The sequence below is a fragment of the Saimiri boliviensis genome, chromosome 2 (assembly GCF_048565385.1).
Source record: "Saimiri boliviensis isolate mSaiBol1 chromosome 2, mSaiBol1.pri, whole genome shotgun sequence".
NCBI lineage: Eukaryota > Metazoa > Chordata > Mammalia > Primates > Cebidae > Saimiri > Saimiri boliviensis.
This window is the reverse complement of record NC_133450.1, coordinates 160,797,930-160,817,736: the sequence shown is the minus strand read 5'-3', so window position 1 is coordinate 160,817,736 and position 19,807 is coordinate 160,797,930. Positions and strand designations below refer to the sequence as shown.

General features: G+C 42.9%; 1 protein-coding gene across 5 annotated transcripts in view; it reads right to left on the bottom strand.

Moving 5' to 3' along the window:
• Positions 1-19,807, bottom strand: part of KDM4C (lysine demethylase 4C) — a 398,790-nt gene that overhangs the window by 4,971 nt on the left and 374,012 nt on the right. For all 5 annotated transcript variants that reach the window (XM_010338768.2, XM_003928169.4, XM_010338767.1 and 2 more), the window contains 2 exons: positions 5,921-6,040; positions 798-890 (listed from right to left, as the gene is read on the bottom strand). In XM_010338768.2, coding sequence (XP_010337070.1) covers positions 798-890; positions 5,921-6,040 — 213 coding nt within the window. The remainder of the gene's footprint in view (positions 1-797; positions 891-5,920; positions 6,041-19,807) is intronic.

Here is a 19,807-nt window from a genome sequence, read left to right as displayed (position 1 = left end):
AAAACCTCGTCCATTCAAATTTCTCTATTTAGGATTTATCATTTCACAGATGCAACAGATATAACTCTAAATGAATAAATCTGACTTCATTTTAGGGTCCACTAAATATTTTATGACACAATAATATAAAGCCAAAAGTATTGTGAATTATATTTTTCAACAACTTCGGTTTCGATTATTTGTCTGTGTTTATCTTTTAATGGTATGCAAGAGCATGAAACTAGTATTTCCCTTTTCAAAAGCTGCTTTAGTATTCCCACAACTAGCACTTAGGCTTTGTTTATCCCCTTTATTATAAAAGTCAGAGTTTAGCTGAATTACGATTTGACACAAACATCAGTGACTTTCTGAGACAGAAGTTAGTCAATCCATGATAAACCTATAGAAGAACAGATAAACATTCACTTACACTGAGTCCTCTTTGATCTACTCCTGAATACTTTCTTTTAATGTTGCTTCTACAACAAGAGTGCAAATGCCTTGACGGTATCTTTCTTCGCTCCTGGTGCTCTGCACAGAGCACATATTCAGTAGCTATTTTTGTGCACCCATAAATGTTAACACAAAGAAACATCATTTGACTTCATTTGAAGAAAAATAAGGCACACGCATTCATTCCCTGATATCGGCTGAATCTGAAGTTTGCATTCAATTAAGTTTCACTAAGGAAAAAGTTGCACTGGCTTGCTTCATAATTAACCCAAAACCCAAGTATGTTTCTGCCAGGCTTGGGAAACACGAGCTGAGGACAAGGAATTCACTTGGCAGGTCTCCAAGTGGCATCTGCCAGCACTTACAAAACGAGCTTTCACTCTCTTGGGTAACTCTTCATCTAAAGTGTAGATGTCCTCTCTCTTCATTGCTATCTGGGATCCATCTTCAAACTCAACCTAATGAAAAGTAAGATAACATGATACACATTAAAAAACAGTATTGACCATTTTTAAAGGTTCCAGTTAACTACATAAAAAGATGAAAAAGACTCAAGCAGAATAAACAAGGGAACCAGCCAACAACCAAGGAAGTAAGAAGTTTTCTTTCCCTTGTTAAACTAAGTACAGGTGCAGTGCAGTGGCTCACGCCTGTAATCCCAGCACTTTGGGAGACCAAGGCAGGCAGATCATGAGGTCATCTCCAACTGGCCAATATGGTGACCATCTGGCCAATACGGTGAAACCCCATCTCTTCTAAAAAATACAAAAATTAGCCAGGTGTGGTGGTGTGCACCTGTAGTCCCAGCTACTCATCGAGGCATGGCAGGAGAATCACTTGAACCAGGAGGGGGAGGTTGCAGTTAGTCTCCATCTCAAAAATAAATAAACAAAGTAAGTACACAATACATTTAAAACAGGACAAAATTTTTGTAAATGAGTGTCTTGGAATATGGAAAATGAAAACTTTACCTGGCAAAACAAAAACAAAGAAAAGTAGCTGCTGATCAAACGGAAATCACAAAATATGAGACTGTCGCATTAAGATGGTTTGGGTCTGTTAACAACAGTGATTAAGAGGTTCTGACAATGTAACCAGAAGAAATGTTTCTCTCTGAGAAAGAAAATATAACAGATTTACTTTTTTTTTTTTTTTTTTTTTTCTTTTTTGGCAACAGAGCCTTACCCTGTTGCATAGGCTGGATCGCAGTGGTCTGATCTTAGCTCACTGCAACCTCAACCTCCCAGGCTCAAGCAATCCTCTCATCTCAGCCTCCTGAGAAGCCAGAACCACAGCTATGCACCACCACGGCCCAGCTATTATTATTTCTTTAAGTAGACACAAAATCTTACTAGACTCAAGCAATTCACTTTGGCCTCCCAAAGTGCTGGGATTGCAGGCGAACAGCCAGGGCTGTTTACTCTTATGTAATAATCCTCCCAGATAAAATACTTTCTCCAATTATCACAGAGCTTGAACTTTCAAAACTCAGTTTTGTCAAATTCAATCAAATGCCATCAAAGGAGCTGGGAAAATCTGTTTCTCAACTTCCTAACATGTAAACCTAATCAATGTGTGAAAATACATCATCATCTAAAACAAAATGTTTAAAACTTTTTTCACACTAACCAAATGGAAGCAAATAATTTCATAATCAGTTTTTTCAACATTTTAAAAGATTTTATCAAAGAAAAGGTAAATGACACCAGTTAACAGAAACCTAGAGTACCTTGGTTAAGGTTGGTTTAGGTTTAATCCAACATGAACTCACCTAGCAGAATACAAAAGGGATGTCATCGGGTAGAATACCTAATACGTTCTAATTCTCAACCACATAATATTTTTGTCCCTAAATTTTGTCTGAGTTTTTTACTTTTAAGAAATGAAAATGACCGGGTGCCATGGCTCACGCCTGTAATCCCAGCACTTTGGGAGGTCAAGAGATCAAAACCATCCTGGCCAACATGGTGAAACCCGCTCTCTACTAAAAAATACAGAAATTAGCTGGGCGCCAGTGGGGCTTGCCTGTAGTCCCAGCTACTAGGGAGGCTGGGGTAGTAGAATTGCTTGAACCCGGGAGGTTGAGGTTGCAGTGAGCCAAGATCAATACCACTGCACTCCAGCCTGGCGCCTGGCAACAGAGCAAGACTCTGTCAAAAAAAACCAACAACAATAAAAAAGAAATTAAAATATGCTTGTACTTCTAGTCAAAAGCAAGTTAAATCACACAGCTGTGTTATGTTAAAAATAATCTAGAGCTTAAAAAAAGTACACTTTTGGGGGTTTGGGTTTTTTTTTTGAGACAGAATTTTGGTCTTGTTGCCCAGGCTGGAGTGCAATAGCACGATCTTGGCTCACCCCAACCTCCATCTCCCAGATTCAAGCAATTCTCCTGCCTCAGCCTCCCAAGTAGCTGGGATTATAAGCGTGTGCCACCACACCTGGCTAATTTTAATTTTTTTAGTAGAGGTAGAGTTTCACCACATTGGTCAGGTTGGTCTTGAACTTCTGACCTCAGGTGATCCACCCACCTAGGCCTCCCAAAGTGCTGGGATTACATGCGTGAAGCACTGCGCCGGCCACACTTACTGTTTAATTAACAGAATGTCCAATTGATATCTGCACTTTGAATTAAACAAACACCCTCTTAAGCTTGGGTGGATGATAACATTAACTGGCCACATAATGCACTGGTCTACCTTTGCTGAGACGGCCAGGTGGGTATGTCTGAAAGGCAAAAGTTATCAATTTGGGGGTTCCTGGTTGATAAACATCCCTCACTGTCTTAATAAAAATTAGACATATAATTGAATGTATGATTATCCACATACTGTTAGCATTTGAAGAAGCTAAACAATACAGTGGAATTAGGTGCCAGTCACATGAGAACTCTTGCTGTCACTTCTAGGAGGGCTGATGCCAAAAAGGGTTTTCTTCCTGGCCTTGTTTGAGTAGAATCGTTTCTTTAACGTTAAACTAGGCCAAGGTGGCATCTCTTTTACGCAATTTGATAGCATAGCTAGAACCACCTGTGCCTACTTTCTTTCGCTTGAGATCATTTGAAACAGAAAAGCGATCACAAACCTAGAAGGGAGTATGCTATATATACTAGGACTAGGGTAAGCAACCTATTTCACCTGGGACTCAGGGGTCCCCTGGGATGTAGTTATTTTCAGTACTAAAATCAGGGACGGTCCCAGGCAAGCAGGGATGGTTGTCCACCCTAGTTAGAACAGAGCTGAGAGAGAATTCTGACCCTCTCTTTACCAGCTATGTACTCTTGGACAAATTATTAAAAATTTATTCTTAAATCATTAAAATTTTGTTCACAGCCTTTCTTACCTCATGTTTAAGATAGGAGTCAAGTAACAGCTAACATTTTGCAGGACTACTGTGAGGGTCAAAAAATGCAAATGCCTAGGATATTAAGCACCGTGCAGCAGGTATTTATTTATCTGTCATATCTATTTTTAAAACTGTCATTGTTTATTTGATGGTGAAGCTGAACAATTAGATACAAAACACAAAATGATCTCAAAAGGCCACTTGGCTTAATGAGGAATTTTAAACTACTAGTGCTTGAGAGACAATTTTAATATTAGTCTTAACTTTTTCATGGAGTCTATAAATATGCCCATAGTTTTATGTTGACAGGCCATCATAAATTCAACTGAAGTTAACACACTGATTACTAATTAGCCCGAATTTCAACATGTTCTCATTATGTGATACTTTTCATGTAGCAAATAGCTTTGCTACATGTAAGAAGCTTTATTATGCACTTACTATTTAATTAAATGTAATTATTTTCTTTTGCATTATGTAGTAATGCTTCTTTTTCAGGAGGCTTCAGTATTATTAGCTCCTCTTGTGATTTTTGCCTAATTCTGTTCATTCTAATGCAAAGAAGGTCCAGTTATTCAAGTTGTATTATAAATATAAGATATTATATAATATATTATAAATATTATATTTATAATATGACTTTAGGCCGGGCGCGGTGGCTCAAGCCTGTAATCCCAGCACTTTGGAAAGCCGAGGCGAGTGGATCACGAGGTCAAGAGATCGAGACCATCCTGGTCAACATGGTGAAATCCCGTCTCTACTAAAAATACAAAAAATTTGCTGGGCATAGTGGCGCGTGCCTGTAATCCCAGCTACTCAGGAGGCTGAGACAGGAGAATTGCCTGAACCCAGGGGGCGGAGGTTGCGGTGAGCCAAGATCGTGCCATTGCACTCCAGCCTGGGTAACAAGAGCGAAACTCCGTCTCACAAAAAAATAATAATAATAATAATATAATAATATGACTTTAATATTATATTATAAATAACTTGAATTTATATCTTGAGACTGTCACCAATACCATATGCAAAGGTAAAATGGCCTTTACACACACAGATACACACACACACACACACACACACAAAATGTATGTGTATACATCCTCCCCTGTCCATTCCTCTGTGGTTTTTCTAGACCATGGAAAATGTCTCTCCTAAGTTTTTCAAACTTCTTTGAACACCTTTAATTACACTGTGCTCCAGTTCCTGATGTGGTGTCCTATAACGCACTCTTCCATTTAAGCTCTTGCTCCTTATCAGTCTCTCAACAATTTCTGTGTTGAAACTGACAGTCTTATCATTCTCAACCTGCTTTTCAACTTAACAGGCCTGAACCTTCTTGCGTTTTCTTTTACTTCAATCTTCCTGTTTTCACTCTATAGTTTAGCCTGAGAATCTTGATTTTTTGACAGTGTTACTGAAAATTCTGCAATGTATGGGCTCTAAGTGTCCCTTTTTAAAACCTTTCTGAAGGAACATAAATGCACATGTGCTAACCATGTTGTTTCCCTTATTGAAGCTTAACCTACTCCATTTCTGGGTGGAATAAAATAATTCATTTTTAAATTGTATACATACTGTTTAATACTATGTAGGGTTCCCTAGTGAACACAATGTCCAACTGACAGCTGTAGTTTTCTTTAAACAAGCATTCCTTTAAGCTTGGGTGGATGATAACCATCAGCACCTTGTGACATTAACTGACCATATCTACGTCAATCTACCATTGTCTAGCTTTGCTCCAATAGTGGAGAGAGTATGTTTCTCAGCAAAAGCCACTTGCTGGTTGAAGAGTGGCCACCACCGTCCTGGCTGAAGGTGAGATGAATCGGTCAGTTAGTCTCTCCTTATAACACAGAAACAGTGGGAAGCAGCCCATCTTCTAGTAACTTTTCTTTCTGGCAGAACCATATTCCTTACAATTAAAGCATTCATCAAAAGTTGTTAAAGTTTCCCAGTGTCCAACTTGGTAATAAAACTCCAAGGTTTCAACCTGGGTCATTACACATCGAATCTTTGCTCCTGCATAAAGTAAGAGGTGCCTCAAATTCATGTGCCTTATTGATCAGCAGCACACTTGAGATACTATCTCCTTCTGACTTATCATGTCAGTCTCAGTAAGCATCACAGAGAAGGAAGAACCCACCTGGTACATGTGGGCAATATTTGATCCAAAATATTTTGCTCCATAGAGTTTGCCGTCAGGCCACTTGACTTGGACGACTTCTCCCTCAGCAGGAGGGCCCAGCTTCAGACAGTCCCGGCTCTGCAGAATAAACAGAGACAGGCTTTTCAAGACGAGTGCCTAAGTGACTACATTTGGAACTCAGCAAACGATGAACTCCTGGTAATTAAAAGAAGTTACTGCCTCTGTGTTTTATGGATTATGATCTCGCATGGGTGTTCAGGGGAAGAGAGATGAGCCAAAGGAGTATTTAAAGATTCAGCCTACATCATAAAGTTGCAAAGGAGCCACCATAATCCAAAGAGAAAAAAAACCCAGCAGCATTTACATTTGCTGTTTGAAAAAGAATTGTTCAGGGGGTAACTAAAATATGCACAGAATCCGCTTTAGCTGAAGAATAGACCAGCTTATGATTTATAACACCTGACATTTATACGGCATTCTGTGGTTAACAAAATGCTTCAGCATACATTTCATGTGATCTTATAATCACTCCATGACATAGGAAGAAATTATTAATTATCCCCATTTTACTGACAAGGAAACGGAGACTCCTGCGAGACTCCTTTAAGTTGCCAGGATCTCTGGAGAAGTGAAGTTGAATGGGAGAGTAAGAGCTGAAGACACCCAGGTGGAAGTGGGGCAGGGGTGCAACTGAAGCCAGAAGGAATTGCCAGTGCAGCGGAGAAGGGAAAGCAGTGGCACCTGCAGTGGTGGGTGGAGCTGGGTGAGTGTGTCCTGTTTAGCACGCCCCTTCTAAAGACCCCCTGGGCCTCCCTACACAAATGTGCTTCTGCCAGCATCTCCTGTTAATTAACTAGCCCACCTTTTCTACAGGTAATTATGGTGGCACCCATAACCAGAATCTTTCATTTCAGATCTTCTATTTGTTGCCACCTCCCAAGGCAGTAATTCAGAGCAAACTCCCCAAGTGATGAATCTTGAAAGGTGCTTTTTTTTTTTTAAGGCATGGGGAGGGGGACACGGAAGATAGTAAAAACAGTTGCACGGGCATTGTTTGTAAACTTTTAAATTTGCATGGATTAGGTAGAACACAATACAATTTTATTACAAGGGAATTAAATACTTGACTTCGGTAAATGTTTTTTTTTTTTTTTTTTTTGCACATTCAGCCATTCATAATTTGCTAATACAGGTATTTTACTGATGAGGACAATCTGAATGACTGACATGCATACTTGATGAATCAAGCTATAAATAGACTGTGCACACTGTGGTTTAAATGAGAGGCATACACAGGAAATATTTAATTGTTTATGACTGGAAATTACCATGTATTATTTCTTATTATTAACAGAAATTGTGCCTTATAAAGGAGTGACCATTTGATTTCTGGGTTAAGAGTATACATGGAAGACCTAGCTGTTCATTTTTCTAACTGCAGGCTATGCTTCCATTAGAGCCCCAGAAAAGAAAAAACAGTTTGCTCAGAGGCTCTATAGAACTGACAATATGCATCTAACTTAGTCAAATGAAAGTAAGTCTATTCTTAGCCTTCATAATACTTGACCTTAGGGCAGGCAGAATTAAAAGGGTAGGCTGTGGAGATATACTCGGTGTATGCCCATGGGTTATCACCTCTCTTTCCATTTCCCTTCCAAAGATTTATGTGGTACCAAGAACACTGGAAGGTATAGCTTCTGAGTACACACTGATTACATATGTCAGTCTCCAAGGTTAGAGAGTCCCATCAGCTCTAGATTCCTCTGAGCTGAAGCCCAGGTGCTGGGGTAAGCGCGGGGGCAGGAGGTGGCATATGCTTCTTCCTGCTGCTAAAGCTTTCTCCCATGTGAAGGGATCTCCACTCCGGTAATACATCTGGTTCACCCCCTCTTAGCCTTTACATGAGAATTGGGAATGACTTAATTTTATTGCTGATTTCTGAAGGAGACTGCATTTCCCAAACTATGTGCCATCAAACCCTGCCACAGCAAACTCACGGGGACCCTGTGGGATACATTCAAGGGAAGCACAGGGACACTTGGGAGGCATCCAGCTTACCAACACTGGTGAGTCGTTTGGACTTAATTTTCTTATCACATAGAACTGTTAGGTATTTCTTATGACCAAGAGCCACTCTAAAAAGCATGCTGAGATACTACGGGTACCGTGAGCCAACAAAGTTTGGTGACCTCTGGCTTAGCCTCTTCCCTTTCTCTCTGGAGCCATCATTCAGGGAAAGAACCTGCACTCCGCTCTGCTCCTTCTGCAGAGAGAAGCCTGCGTTTTCCTGCACGGCCCATCACTAGGTAAGCCTGTTAATTCCAGGATTCAGTATTTGAAACCTGTTTGCCCACAGATATAAGCCACACTCCTCAATATCTGCTTTAGTAGTCATAAAGGTGAAACTTTACATCTCCAAATCCTGACTCCTTTGTCTCGCTTCTCCTCAGGCATGGTGAGATATGCTATTTATTGGGCCCTCAAATCTCAGCAGAGGCAAATCAAAGCCTCAGGAAATTCAGGAGGCAGTACTCTGCACTTTGTTACCTCCCACAAACAACTTTGAAGCAGGAGAGTTATGGCCTTCCTTTCTTTATCATTTAGGTCCTTAATTTTACAGATTTGCCCTTCAGCATAACTTTAGTACTCTTTAAAATAAAATTCCTCAAAATAAATCCCGACCTGCAATTTGAGGTACCATATCACCAAGGTGAGGTGAGGCACACAGAAACAGGGACTAGACAAGCATAAATTCCATTAGAGCAGTTTACCTTAAAAACTTAGTTTTATTCACAAACTGAATGGATGCAACTTTACTAAGTGACAAAGTTTTTTTAAAAAAGGGTTTTGGAAACAATGCCTGAGATGGTTTGGTATCTTTTATTACTAATTATAAATTAACCTTTTACTCACAAGAAATCTAACTTTAGCATTGCAAGTGCCTGACCTCAACTAACTCGTTACTGCTCAGCCTCATCCTGACGTTGCTCTGTATCAGCCACAAAGATCAAGTTCATAATCTTTCATGCCAAACTCAAGAAGACACTTCAGTTTGCTTTCTTAGTCTTCTGCTTTCAGAACTTTTTCTTTATTTATAGAAAAAGAAAAATAACAAACCAACTATGTAACAAGATAAATTATTCTGTGCCTCCCCCACCTTCAAAACCAGAGGCATGATTCTCATTCCTAACGGCTCCTTTCTCACCCTTTGGCAGGTCCTAAACCTGGAAGGACATAATATTTTGATGTGCATATAACTTTATTTGGTATGTATAATTCATTATTTACTCCCTAGCTACTTTCCAAATTAAGTTAAGGTAGCTTAGAGTAAAACATAAAAGAACTTATTCCTGTAACATCTAGTTTCATCCATAAAGAAATGGTGTCAATTCATCAGCTGTATCACATTTTGAGTGTGCCAGCAACTTCTTTGACTACATGGGGTATAAATTTAAACAAGAATGAGACTACAAGTATGTGGGCTGATGAAAAGAAGTTGAAACATTTGATATTTAGGCTTCTCTGATCTCCCCAAAGTAGAAGCTGGTGGGTGTCCCCCAAATTGTTCCAATAACTAATTCAAAAACCTATTTACTGACCACCTACTGTGTGTGAGACACTAGGAGGCAATAAAGCCTAGCAGCCCAGCTAGGGACAGACAGAGGGCACTGCACCCACAGCCTGTAACACCAAACCCATGGCTCTGTGGGGTGGGGGCTCCGGAGTCCTTGCAAGGGGTGAGATCTATGAGGAGAGGACTTCAGAGTAGAACTTTGATTTTATTTATAAATTCGGTTTCTGAGTAAAATTTCATTGGGGGCGGGGAAGTTTCTTTCAAAAATAAAAGGTCTGAAAAAAAATCAAGTATATCAAAGGGTCTAAAAATGAAGGGATTTAGTTTGCGGAAAGCAACAGCTTGAGTGGTCTGCCCTCCCTCTTAAAGATCTCCAGCTGGTTCACAGGTCCTTGGGTTAAGCACCAGGAACCAGGCACTACAGCACAGCTTCTCAAAGTGTGTTCCCAACCCTGGTACACACAGTAAAATGAGGGTTCTAGGGACCCCCCAAAGCTCTCTCTGACTTGGGTGACTTCTTTTAAGCAATCTAGAATTTAAGATTGATTATGGAAAAGGATGTAAAATGCTAAAGGGGCTTTTCCTAATGCAGTTGACTTAGTATGTTATTGGAGTAAGTAAACACCCTTGCTGGAAAATTATCTGCATTAAAACCTTGACAAATGCATTTTTCTCGGTTGCTGTCTAGACTCTTTGAAGCAGTTCGCCTTAACCTAATATAAATAGCTGTTTGCCATTTGCTGTACTGCCTCCAGGATGTGTGAACTCGCCTGAAATCTACCAGAGCCTTGTTCACAGGACACTGGCGTCTGGAGCGGCCAATAAGCACACAGCTACACCACTAAATAGATGATGTGAAAATTAAAGACAGAAATCATAACCACGGTGAAGAGTGGCCTTTTGGCTAGAATCAGTTCTTTAAAGGACTGAGAGGAGCAATGAACCTAGGGCAAGAGGATGGTGTCCTCACATTCCCGCCAAAGTCAGGGCCAAACTTCTGTATCTGCTCCACCAACTAAAAGGAAAAATTCAACTGCCAGTCTGATTACCTGAATTTGAAGTCACTGAGTTCTTGGAACTCTTATGTAACCCTTCGAAAGGGACCCCTAGAAGTTGCTGTCCTCGAACGTTGCCTGTCTTAGCCCTATCCCTGTCCCCGTCACTATTCCTTACGTGTATAAACCACAAAGACAGCCCCATCTGTGAGCCCAGTTGCATCAGATGAAGATGCAGCACATGGGTTCCCAACAGTTAATCTGCATATAGTTTGGCTCCTCTGGCAGTCCCCCTTGGGGAGAATGCTTAGGTGACCTGGGGCAAAATGCCAACAGCTGCTAGCATTTCCAGAGATAATCACCTGCTCATTACTGGACCCTGGCATGGATTAACAAGACTGACTGACAGCCATGTAAGAATCGTAGTGGCTATCTGTCATCTGTTTGGCTGCCCAGCTTTGGAAACCCCGTCTCCCTGCAGTCTAATGAGACTGAGCTGGCCTGACATCACAGTTGCTGAACACTGCCAGACATCCCTTCCCCAGCTTCCCTCACAGCAAAGACAGCAACAGAGGCCTGGCCAATGGGCTGCACAAGCCCAGGATTTAGAGCCTGGGGTCAGAGATGAAGCAAAACAAGTAGAAAGGAGAATTCCCTTAGAAGGCAGCAGCAGCACTCGTAGGCCTATGGCAGAGGCCAGGTCCAGTCTCACAACACAAGGGGAGGCAGAGTGTCCTTCCTGGATGGCGTCTGTGGCCTGGTCTTGCCCATAGCTGCAGGTGATCAGCCTCCTTTGTTCTTGCCTCGTTTCTGACCTTTGCTCTTCTGTATTCCTGGAGATTCTGAAAGCTCCCCAGTAACCTTTCACTAAATTTCTGTACAGCCTAAATCAATGTCAGTTTCTGTTGGTTGCCGTTAATGATCTTGATGACAAGAAACCACTAGTTTGTATGATGGCAGATCCCTCCTCCCACAAAGTGGAGAGAAACCTCTCACTTAACAATGGCATATAAAACTGGAGGACTTCCCACACCATGCAAAGGCCCAGCTGCAAAACCATTCTTCTCAAAAGGAAGGGAGCATACTGATGGAAGCACCTACCTGTTAACAAGGCTTGGCCCTAGATGACAGCAGTCCAAGTTTCCAATATGCCCCACAGTGTAAGAATGTGCCCTCTCTAAGGATATTCCCAAGAATGTATTCCAGACAATAAAGTCACCAAGCACCTGAGGAATGGCCAGCTCTAAGCAATGGCCTTTCAAGGGGGCTACTCTATTGGGGACACACCACTTTGGACTGCTTGTTAAATATAAGTCATAACCACCCTTCATGTAGAGATTAGCAAACAATAATAGCACTTAAAACTTATTTTTAAGGCCAGGAGCAGTGGCTCACGCCTGTAATCCCAGCACTTTGGGAGGCCAAGGTGGGAATATCACTTGAGCTCAAGACTTCCCAACAAATCTGAGCAACATAGCAAGACTCCATCTCTATAAAACAAGGGAAAAAAAAGTATTTTTAAGAATAATTCTTAGCTTCTATATATTCATTAGGGAGATATTATAAAAATTTTTTAAAGATAGAAAAAAATTGGGCCGGGCACTGTGGCTCAAGCCTGTAATTCCAGCACTTGGGAGGCTGAGGCGGGTGGATCACGAGGTCAAGAGATCCGAGACCATCCTGGTCAACATGGTGAAACCCCGTCTCTACTAAAAATACAAAAAATTAGCTGGGCATGGTGGTGCGTGCCTGTAATCCCAGCTACTCAGGAGGCTGAGGCAGGAGAATTGCCTGAACCCAGGAGGTGGAGGTTGCAGTGAGCTGAGATCACACCATTGCACTCCAGCCTGGGTAACAAGAGCGAAACTCTGTCTCAAAAAAAAAGGAAAAAATTTTAAACCTCATATTTCTATCACCTACAAGTGATCACTGTCACCATTTGGAGTTTTTTTATTTTTCTATGCTTCTAATTTTTTTTAATAATTTAAAGAATTTTTCTCTATGCTCTTTAAGAATTAGGACATCCTATATATGCACAATCTTTCCCCCGCAGAGGCCCGGCCTTTTTTTTCTTTCAAGTTAGAGCACAGCTGATCTGTCTCTAAAGCCATTTGTCAAGAGCTCGGAACTGCAGCTCATGCCATGCTCCTTCACTACTTTCCACCGCGTTTTGGGGTGGAGGCCCTTCCTTTTTTATTGGGGTAAAATATACATAACATTAAATTTACCATTTTAACCACATTCCATTGTAAATTTCAGTGGCATTAAGTTCATAGTGTTGTCATATCGTCACCACTCTCCATCTTCAGAACTTTAACTTCCCAGACATAAACTCTGCACTCATTAAACACTGACTCCTTATTCTCGCCTCCCGTCAGCCCCTGGTAACCACCATTCTACTTTCGGTCTCTTGAGAATTTGACTATTCTAGGCACCTCATCTAAGCAAAATCCTACAATATTTGCTCTTTCGTAGACATTTATAATTTTGTACCTTGCTATCTACCGCCTACAATTATGTCATGAGCATTTTCTTAGCTATTAATTATACTTTAAAAACTCCATTTTACTTGCCAAATATATGCAAGTAAAGATGAGCTACAATTTAGTCACTCTTCTATTAAATATTTAGGACACTGCAGTTTTCCTCTATCATATACAATGCTACTATATACTTGTTTCCATAAATCTTTGTCTGAATTACTGACTATATTCTTAGAACAGACTCCTAGAACAAGAGTTACTTGATAAAAAGGTATTTAAAAAACTTAGTTTCATCAGCTTTGAAAAATTCAACATCAGACTCATTTCTCTAGTGCAGTAAATAAATCTAATGTTAACCACCAGACATTTCTGATTCAGCTGGTCCAAGGTGGGTCCAAGCCAAATGCCCTTCCAGGCAATCTCATACTCAGCAGGGTGGAAACTGCTGTTCTAGGAGGTTATCGCACGGCTGAAACTATGCATCCTATGGATAACAAAAGAACCAGTTCTATGCCCCTTCTTCTGACTGCATCTTTTTTAGAGTGAAAGCTTTCTAACATGCTTAGAAGAAAATCTGGAATGCTTCCACCCTTAGGTATCTATCTAAATGTGTTCTATACTGATTCTAGAACCCTGTAATTTCAGGCTGTGGGTTAATCAGTACAAGCTAAGCTGCTTCTATATTGACACTAATCATTCCGAGAAACGCCTAGTGTATTTAAAAGGTCCACGTTTCCTTTTTAATAGTTTTGACACAGGGTCTCACTCCTGTTGCCCAGGCTGGAGTGACTGCAGTGGCGTTATCACAGCTCAGTGCAGCCTCAGCTTCCCAGGCTCAGGTTATTCTTCCACCTTGGCCTCCCAAACAGCTGAAAATACAGGTGTATGTCACCATGCTTGGCTCATTTTTTTTCTTTTTCTTTTTTTAGTAGAGACAAGGTCTTGCTATATTGCCCAGCCTTGGCTGCCCAAAGTGCTGGGATCACAGGTGTAAGCCACCACACCTGGCTTTGTTTCTAAAGGACACACACACACACACACACACAACCTTTCTGAACTCCAAAATGTAGAAATAAAGCCCATCTTGCTTCCTCAAGCAGCCAGTTTTTGTTTTCACCAGTCACACTTGGCCAATGTTCTGACACACAACTATACCTATCTTCTAAAAACAGACAGGTTATTTTCATAGAAAGAAAGCACTAACACTTATTTAGTGAATTGCTGAAGGCCAACTAGTTTTTGTTGTTGTTGCTGCTTTTTATGGAGACAAGGTCTCACTACATTGGTCAGGCTGGTCTTGAACTCCTGCCCTCAAAAGGTCCTCCCGCCTTGGCTTCCCAAAGTGTTGGGATCACACGTGTGACCCACAATGCCTGGCCACCTGTTTTGTTGGTATGCACTTTCCCTGCAGTGATGAGCCCAAAGCGGACACAATGCTTGTTTAAGGTACTGAGGTCCCAGAGATGGAGACCTCTTTTATTATTCTGAAAGTTATTACAGCATTAAGCCTCAAAGGTATATTTCCAAAGCAGCCACATCTTTATGAAATTACAAATAGGTGACATTCTGGCATGCAAAAACTTTAAAATGCCTAGAAAGTACCAAGTTAGGCAGCTGTTTTCAGAAATTATTTTTCTGGTTCCTTTGAAGTGAGGAAGCATAACAAAAGCCAATAACGAGAAACAGGGGTCATACGGGGGCTGGGGGGGGACTGACCCCACCCAAAAGAGCCTGTGGGGGAGGGACCAGGAAGGCAGTGGGTGTAGGGGCACAAGGGGAGCAGTTCTAACCCGCTCATAAGAGATTCTCTGCATTCCTGCCTTCTCCTTCCGTCTGAGTGTGTCCTCCAGGCCAGACTGAGCTCAGAACTGAGAAAACAGGCAAAAAAGACCCACCCCTCTGAGCCATTTCTCTCAAAGGATTCAGATCCAGCTGGGGACTCAAACACACACATGAATATCTTCAATACAAGGCACTGTGTGTGTCTGCAGGTAGTAGGCAAAGAGGTGGAAATTCTGTGTCTGTGACCCACCCAACTGTGTCAAGGACTTTTTTTTTTTTTTTTTGAGACAGAGTTTCACTCTTGTTACCCAGGCTGGAGTGCAATGGCGCGATCTTGGCTCACCACAACCTCCGTCTCCTGGGTTCAGGCAATTCTCCTGCCTCAGCCTCCTGAGTAGCTGGGATTACAGGCACGCGCCACCATGCCCAGCAAATTTTTTGTATTTTTAGTAGAGACGGGGTTTCACCATGTTGACCAGGATGGTCTCGATCTCTTGACCTCGCGATCCACCCGCCTCGGCCTCCCAAAGTGCTGGGATTACAGGCTTGAGCCACTGCGCCCGGCCAAGGACTTTCTTCTTAAGATTAACCAAATTGCCTCATGCTGCTCCCTCCACATTAAGCCACCCTCCACACAAACTAATTATAGAGACCTCTCTCAGGAAAAGTTGTGGTGAGACCAATAATGTCGGCCTTAAAGACAGATGTGCAAGGGAGAAGCCAGCTGGCAGCTCCTGCAGCACTCTGTGAGACCACTGTTTGGGGCTCTGCATTGTCAACCTGATTTCATTTGGGGTTACATAGTTGGTCAGGCTGTCCCACTGACTGTGGAGTGATGTGGCCAAACAGGAGACAGAGTTGCAGCCCTGACCCCTTCCTCTCCCTCTCTAGAGTGTTCTGGAATGATCCCACTTGTGAGCTCAGGGCTGTGCCCCATCATACCAGGAGTCAAAAGAGGAACTCTTCCAAGTTCAACTCCCAAAACCTCCAAATATAAAAACGACTTAAATAAGGAATTTATACGTTTAAAGCTTTCTGACACTTCCTCTTAGATTCTTTTTTTCAGTATCCGCTTCTTTTTTTAAAGGTATGGAAAATGTAGGTTGAAAAATGTTTCTAGAAGTCTTGTGCTTAGGGACTCTCTGACCAATGAGCTGACCAAAAATGATTGGCTGCCACCCATGAACTATAATCACCACTGCCACCAGAGCCACAAAGACTACCTGCATGTTTACTGTGTGCTGAGCGGTACACTAACTGCTTTATGCACTTCATTTCAATAACCTCAGCACAAATCCCAGTACTTACTACCGACAGTGGCGGTGGTCCACCTGGAGCAGACACTGTGAGGATGCCAGCTGTAGTGGTGGAGGTGTGGCTGATGCTGCGCATGCTGTGGAGCTGGCAGGGGACGGGAACAGGTGATCCCGGCGAGAGCCCCGTGCCCTACTGAGTTGGCAGGGCTGGAGCCCATGCTCCTGGGTGCAGCTGTAGCTGCCCAGCTATGGCTCCAGACCTGGGCATCCCTGTGCTCTCAGGGTCCAGGAAGCCCCCTGCCCCAGCAGGCTTGGAATTGCCAGCTTCCACTCCCTGGCCTCTCCTTACTCCTGGCATGCACTCTGCAGCACAGCAAAGATGCAGTCATGTCTTGAAATCCCAGCCCAGGCAGTATAGTGACCAAGCTGGGTGTGTGCACACTTGGGGTGGCACTGACACACCAGCCCCCTGATGCCTCTGCCCCTCCGGAAACTGCTTCTAAAGCTGACACTTTGGGTGCTGACGAGCACAGGAGGGAGGTCAGGGGCTGAGGGTGGCTTGGCATGAGTGTACAACCTGGGCACCAAGGATGACATATTGATGGTGGCAAGAAGCAGACAGGTTCTTAGGAGAAATGGAAGGGATCCCTGGTGAAACCCCAGCTTCAAGCCAGGGATGGCCTGAAGCCTGGAGGCTGAGCTGCCAGTTCCAGGTAAAGTCTGCAACCAGGAGTGAGAACTTCTTTGATGCCATTTAGCCAATCAAGTGCTGCTTCCACCAATCAGCAAGCACTTCCTCTATTTTGAGCCTATAAAAACCCCGGACTCAGCCGAACTCAGATACTCCTTGGGACTACCTACTTGTGGATATGAGCTACCCACTTCAGGTCTCCTCTCCACTAACAGGTATTTGATCATCCAATAAAGCCATTCTCCATCTTGCTCACCCTCCAGTTGTTCAAGTAACCTCAGTCTTCCTGGATACAGGACAAGAACTTGGGACCTGCCAAATGGTAGGAGTGAAAGGGGTTGTAACATGTTCCAGGCTGGCTCACCAAGGTATAGGTGGTGATACACTCCCAGACAGTAGGGGGTGAAGAGTGCTGACCCTTCTCGGTGCCCAGACCTTGGGATTCCCTGAGCCAGAGCAGCTGTTAACACCACAGTCCTCCTGTTCTCCACTGGCACCAGGCAGCTACCCCACACAACAGAAAGTAGCATCAGGGCCAGACCTGTCCACAAGCTGCAGGCTGGAGTAGGGTGGTGGGCCTGAAAAAGCTGTAACACAAACAGGTTGAAACTGCCCCTGCTATTGCCCCTGCTCACCACACTGTGGGCAAGGAGGACAGAAGAGCTGCAGCCCTTCTGGGAGCCCAGACCTTGGGGCTCCCCGAGCCGGGGCTGCAACATACTCTAACAGCCTCTTTGGGGCTCTGCACTTGCTGGCGTCTCCAAGCTTTTGGGTGCTACCATGTTCCCTTATCCAGATGACGATATCCACAGCAGAAGCTGTTTGTGGTATATCTGGTCCAGCCACAGTCTTGCTGCACCTGGAGCTGCCCGCCCCACTGCAACAAATGGCATGCCTTGCTGTGTGCAGTGGCCAGACTTGCTCACTTGCTCACACACACAACCTCACCACTCCAAGCCTGCCTTGCCCTTGGAGGCATGGGATCTGGGCCAGTAGCATGAGCCAAGCACAGCCTGCTGGGCCAAGTGAATGGAATAAGCCTAGAGGGCATGAGCAAAACTCAAGTAAAGGTGCCACCGGCCAGAGGTTTCCGGCTGGTACAGCAACACCCTCAGGCTCCTGTGACATTAATATCTCCAACTTACAGATAAGGAAACTGGTGTTAACTCCCTTGCCTGGGTTGCACAGCTAATTAGCAGAGCAAGGAGCACCCTGGGTCTGCCTGCCTCACGTGCGGCTCTTCCTACCTGGGTGAGAGAGACAACTGCCCCAGGGCTCACCGCATCCTCCTGTAGAGCACCCCAGGACTGCAACTTCTCACCCGCAAACACGGGGGAAAAAGGCTCCACCTATAGAGGACAGATTTTCTCCCCTTTTTTTATTGTTGTTGGCAGCGACTAACATGCATGAGGGGAATAAAATATTTTAGTATGTCAATAAAAATTTATGGTGCAAAATGGAGAAAGACAGGCATGGGGTGAATTTCTCTGTAGTGGTTTCTAAAAATACTGTCAGTTCCAAAAGCTAAAAAAAAGAAAGATGAAAGGAAAGCTTAGGATAGGCATGCAGGGGAGAGAAGGCTGCCCGGTGTTTAGAAGTCCGGCTGTCCAAGGCTCTGGCTCTACTCTGCAGTGTTTGTTCTCTGGGAGCACGGCTTGACCTACCCAGGACACTTCACACTGAAGTGATCCATGTACTGCTTGCAATACCTGGGGTCAGGCTGCCTAAAGTCAAAGAAAACCCGTTAATGTGCCTAAGGTACTCAACCACCTTATGTCCTGGTTTTCTCATTAATAAAATGGAGATATTAATGCAACCTTGCAGGGCTGCAGGGAGAATGAAAGAAGAGAACAGAAAAGCAAGGCCCAATTCCTGGCAGCTAGTGAATATTGAGTGAACCACATCTGGATTTAATTCCCATCAACAGGAATATACCTAGAGAATAGAGAGGAGACAAAACCCTTGGGAAGCCACTTTTAGGATTAAAAATAGTGAAGAAAACACTGAGAAGCCAAGAACCCAGATTATGTGAGAAGGGTGGCTAAAACAGAACACAGAACTCCAGAGGACCATCACATGTGTTATCCTAACTGGAATCTAAAACAGCCTGGCAGGTAAGGGTCAACATCCCCCAGTATTGGTAGAGAAGACTGACTTGTCTGAGGCCACAGGGCTAATAAGTAGATGGGTGGGGATGTAACTCACTCACCTGGGAATTTTCAAGCATCTCTTGCATTTTAGGGAACAAAGGAATGAGTAGTGAGTTAAACAGATGTAGTTTTTTTACTTCATGGAAACTTTGTTTCATTGGAAAATGCAGGTATTAACCATAAAAAAAAAAAAATTAAGAGGGCTGGGCGTGATGGCTCACGCCTGTAATCTCAGCACTTTGGGTGGCCCAGGCGGGGGAATCACAAGGTCAAGAGATCAAGACCATCCTGACTAACATGGTGAAACTCCCTCTCTACTAAAATACAAACATTAGCTGGGTTGTGCCGCATGCCTGTAGTCCCAGCTACTTGGGAGGCTGAGGCAGGAGAATTGCTTGAACCCGGGAGGCGGAGGTTGCAGTGAGCCGAGGTCGCACCACTGCACTCCAGCAGGGCACCTGGTGACAAGCAAGACTCTGTCTCAAAAAAAAAAAAAAAAATTTAAGAACTCCTACATAAGGAACTACAGTGTAAAGAAGAAGCATTTAACAGATTATTAGCAACGTATGGGTCCTATAATCCAGAGAGCTTCAATATGCCACAAGAGATAGAGACTGAAAATAATATTTTGACAAAGCAATCTGAAAAGATCTAGATAAGGAAATTTAGGAGAAAAGAGTAAGGATATAAGTTGTCCTCAGAAGGGTTAAGACCTTTTTTAAAAAAACGTTTTTCTGATTATAAAAATAAAACATGTTCATATGGAAACTATAAGAAGGTGATAAAGTTGAAAATCATAATCACCTATGATTACACTCTCCAGAGATAATCAGTAACATTTTTATGTATTTCCTTTGAGGATTTTTTCCCTTGCATATTTATATTTTTATACATAATTGGGATCTTACTGTATATACAATTTTGAGCCTGATTTTTCCATTTATTATAGTGCA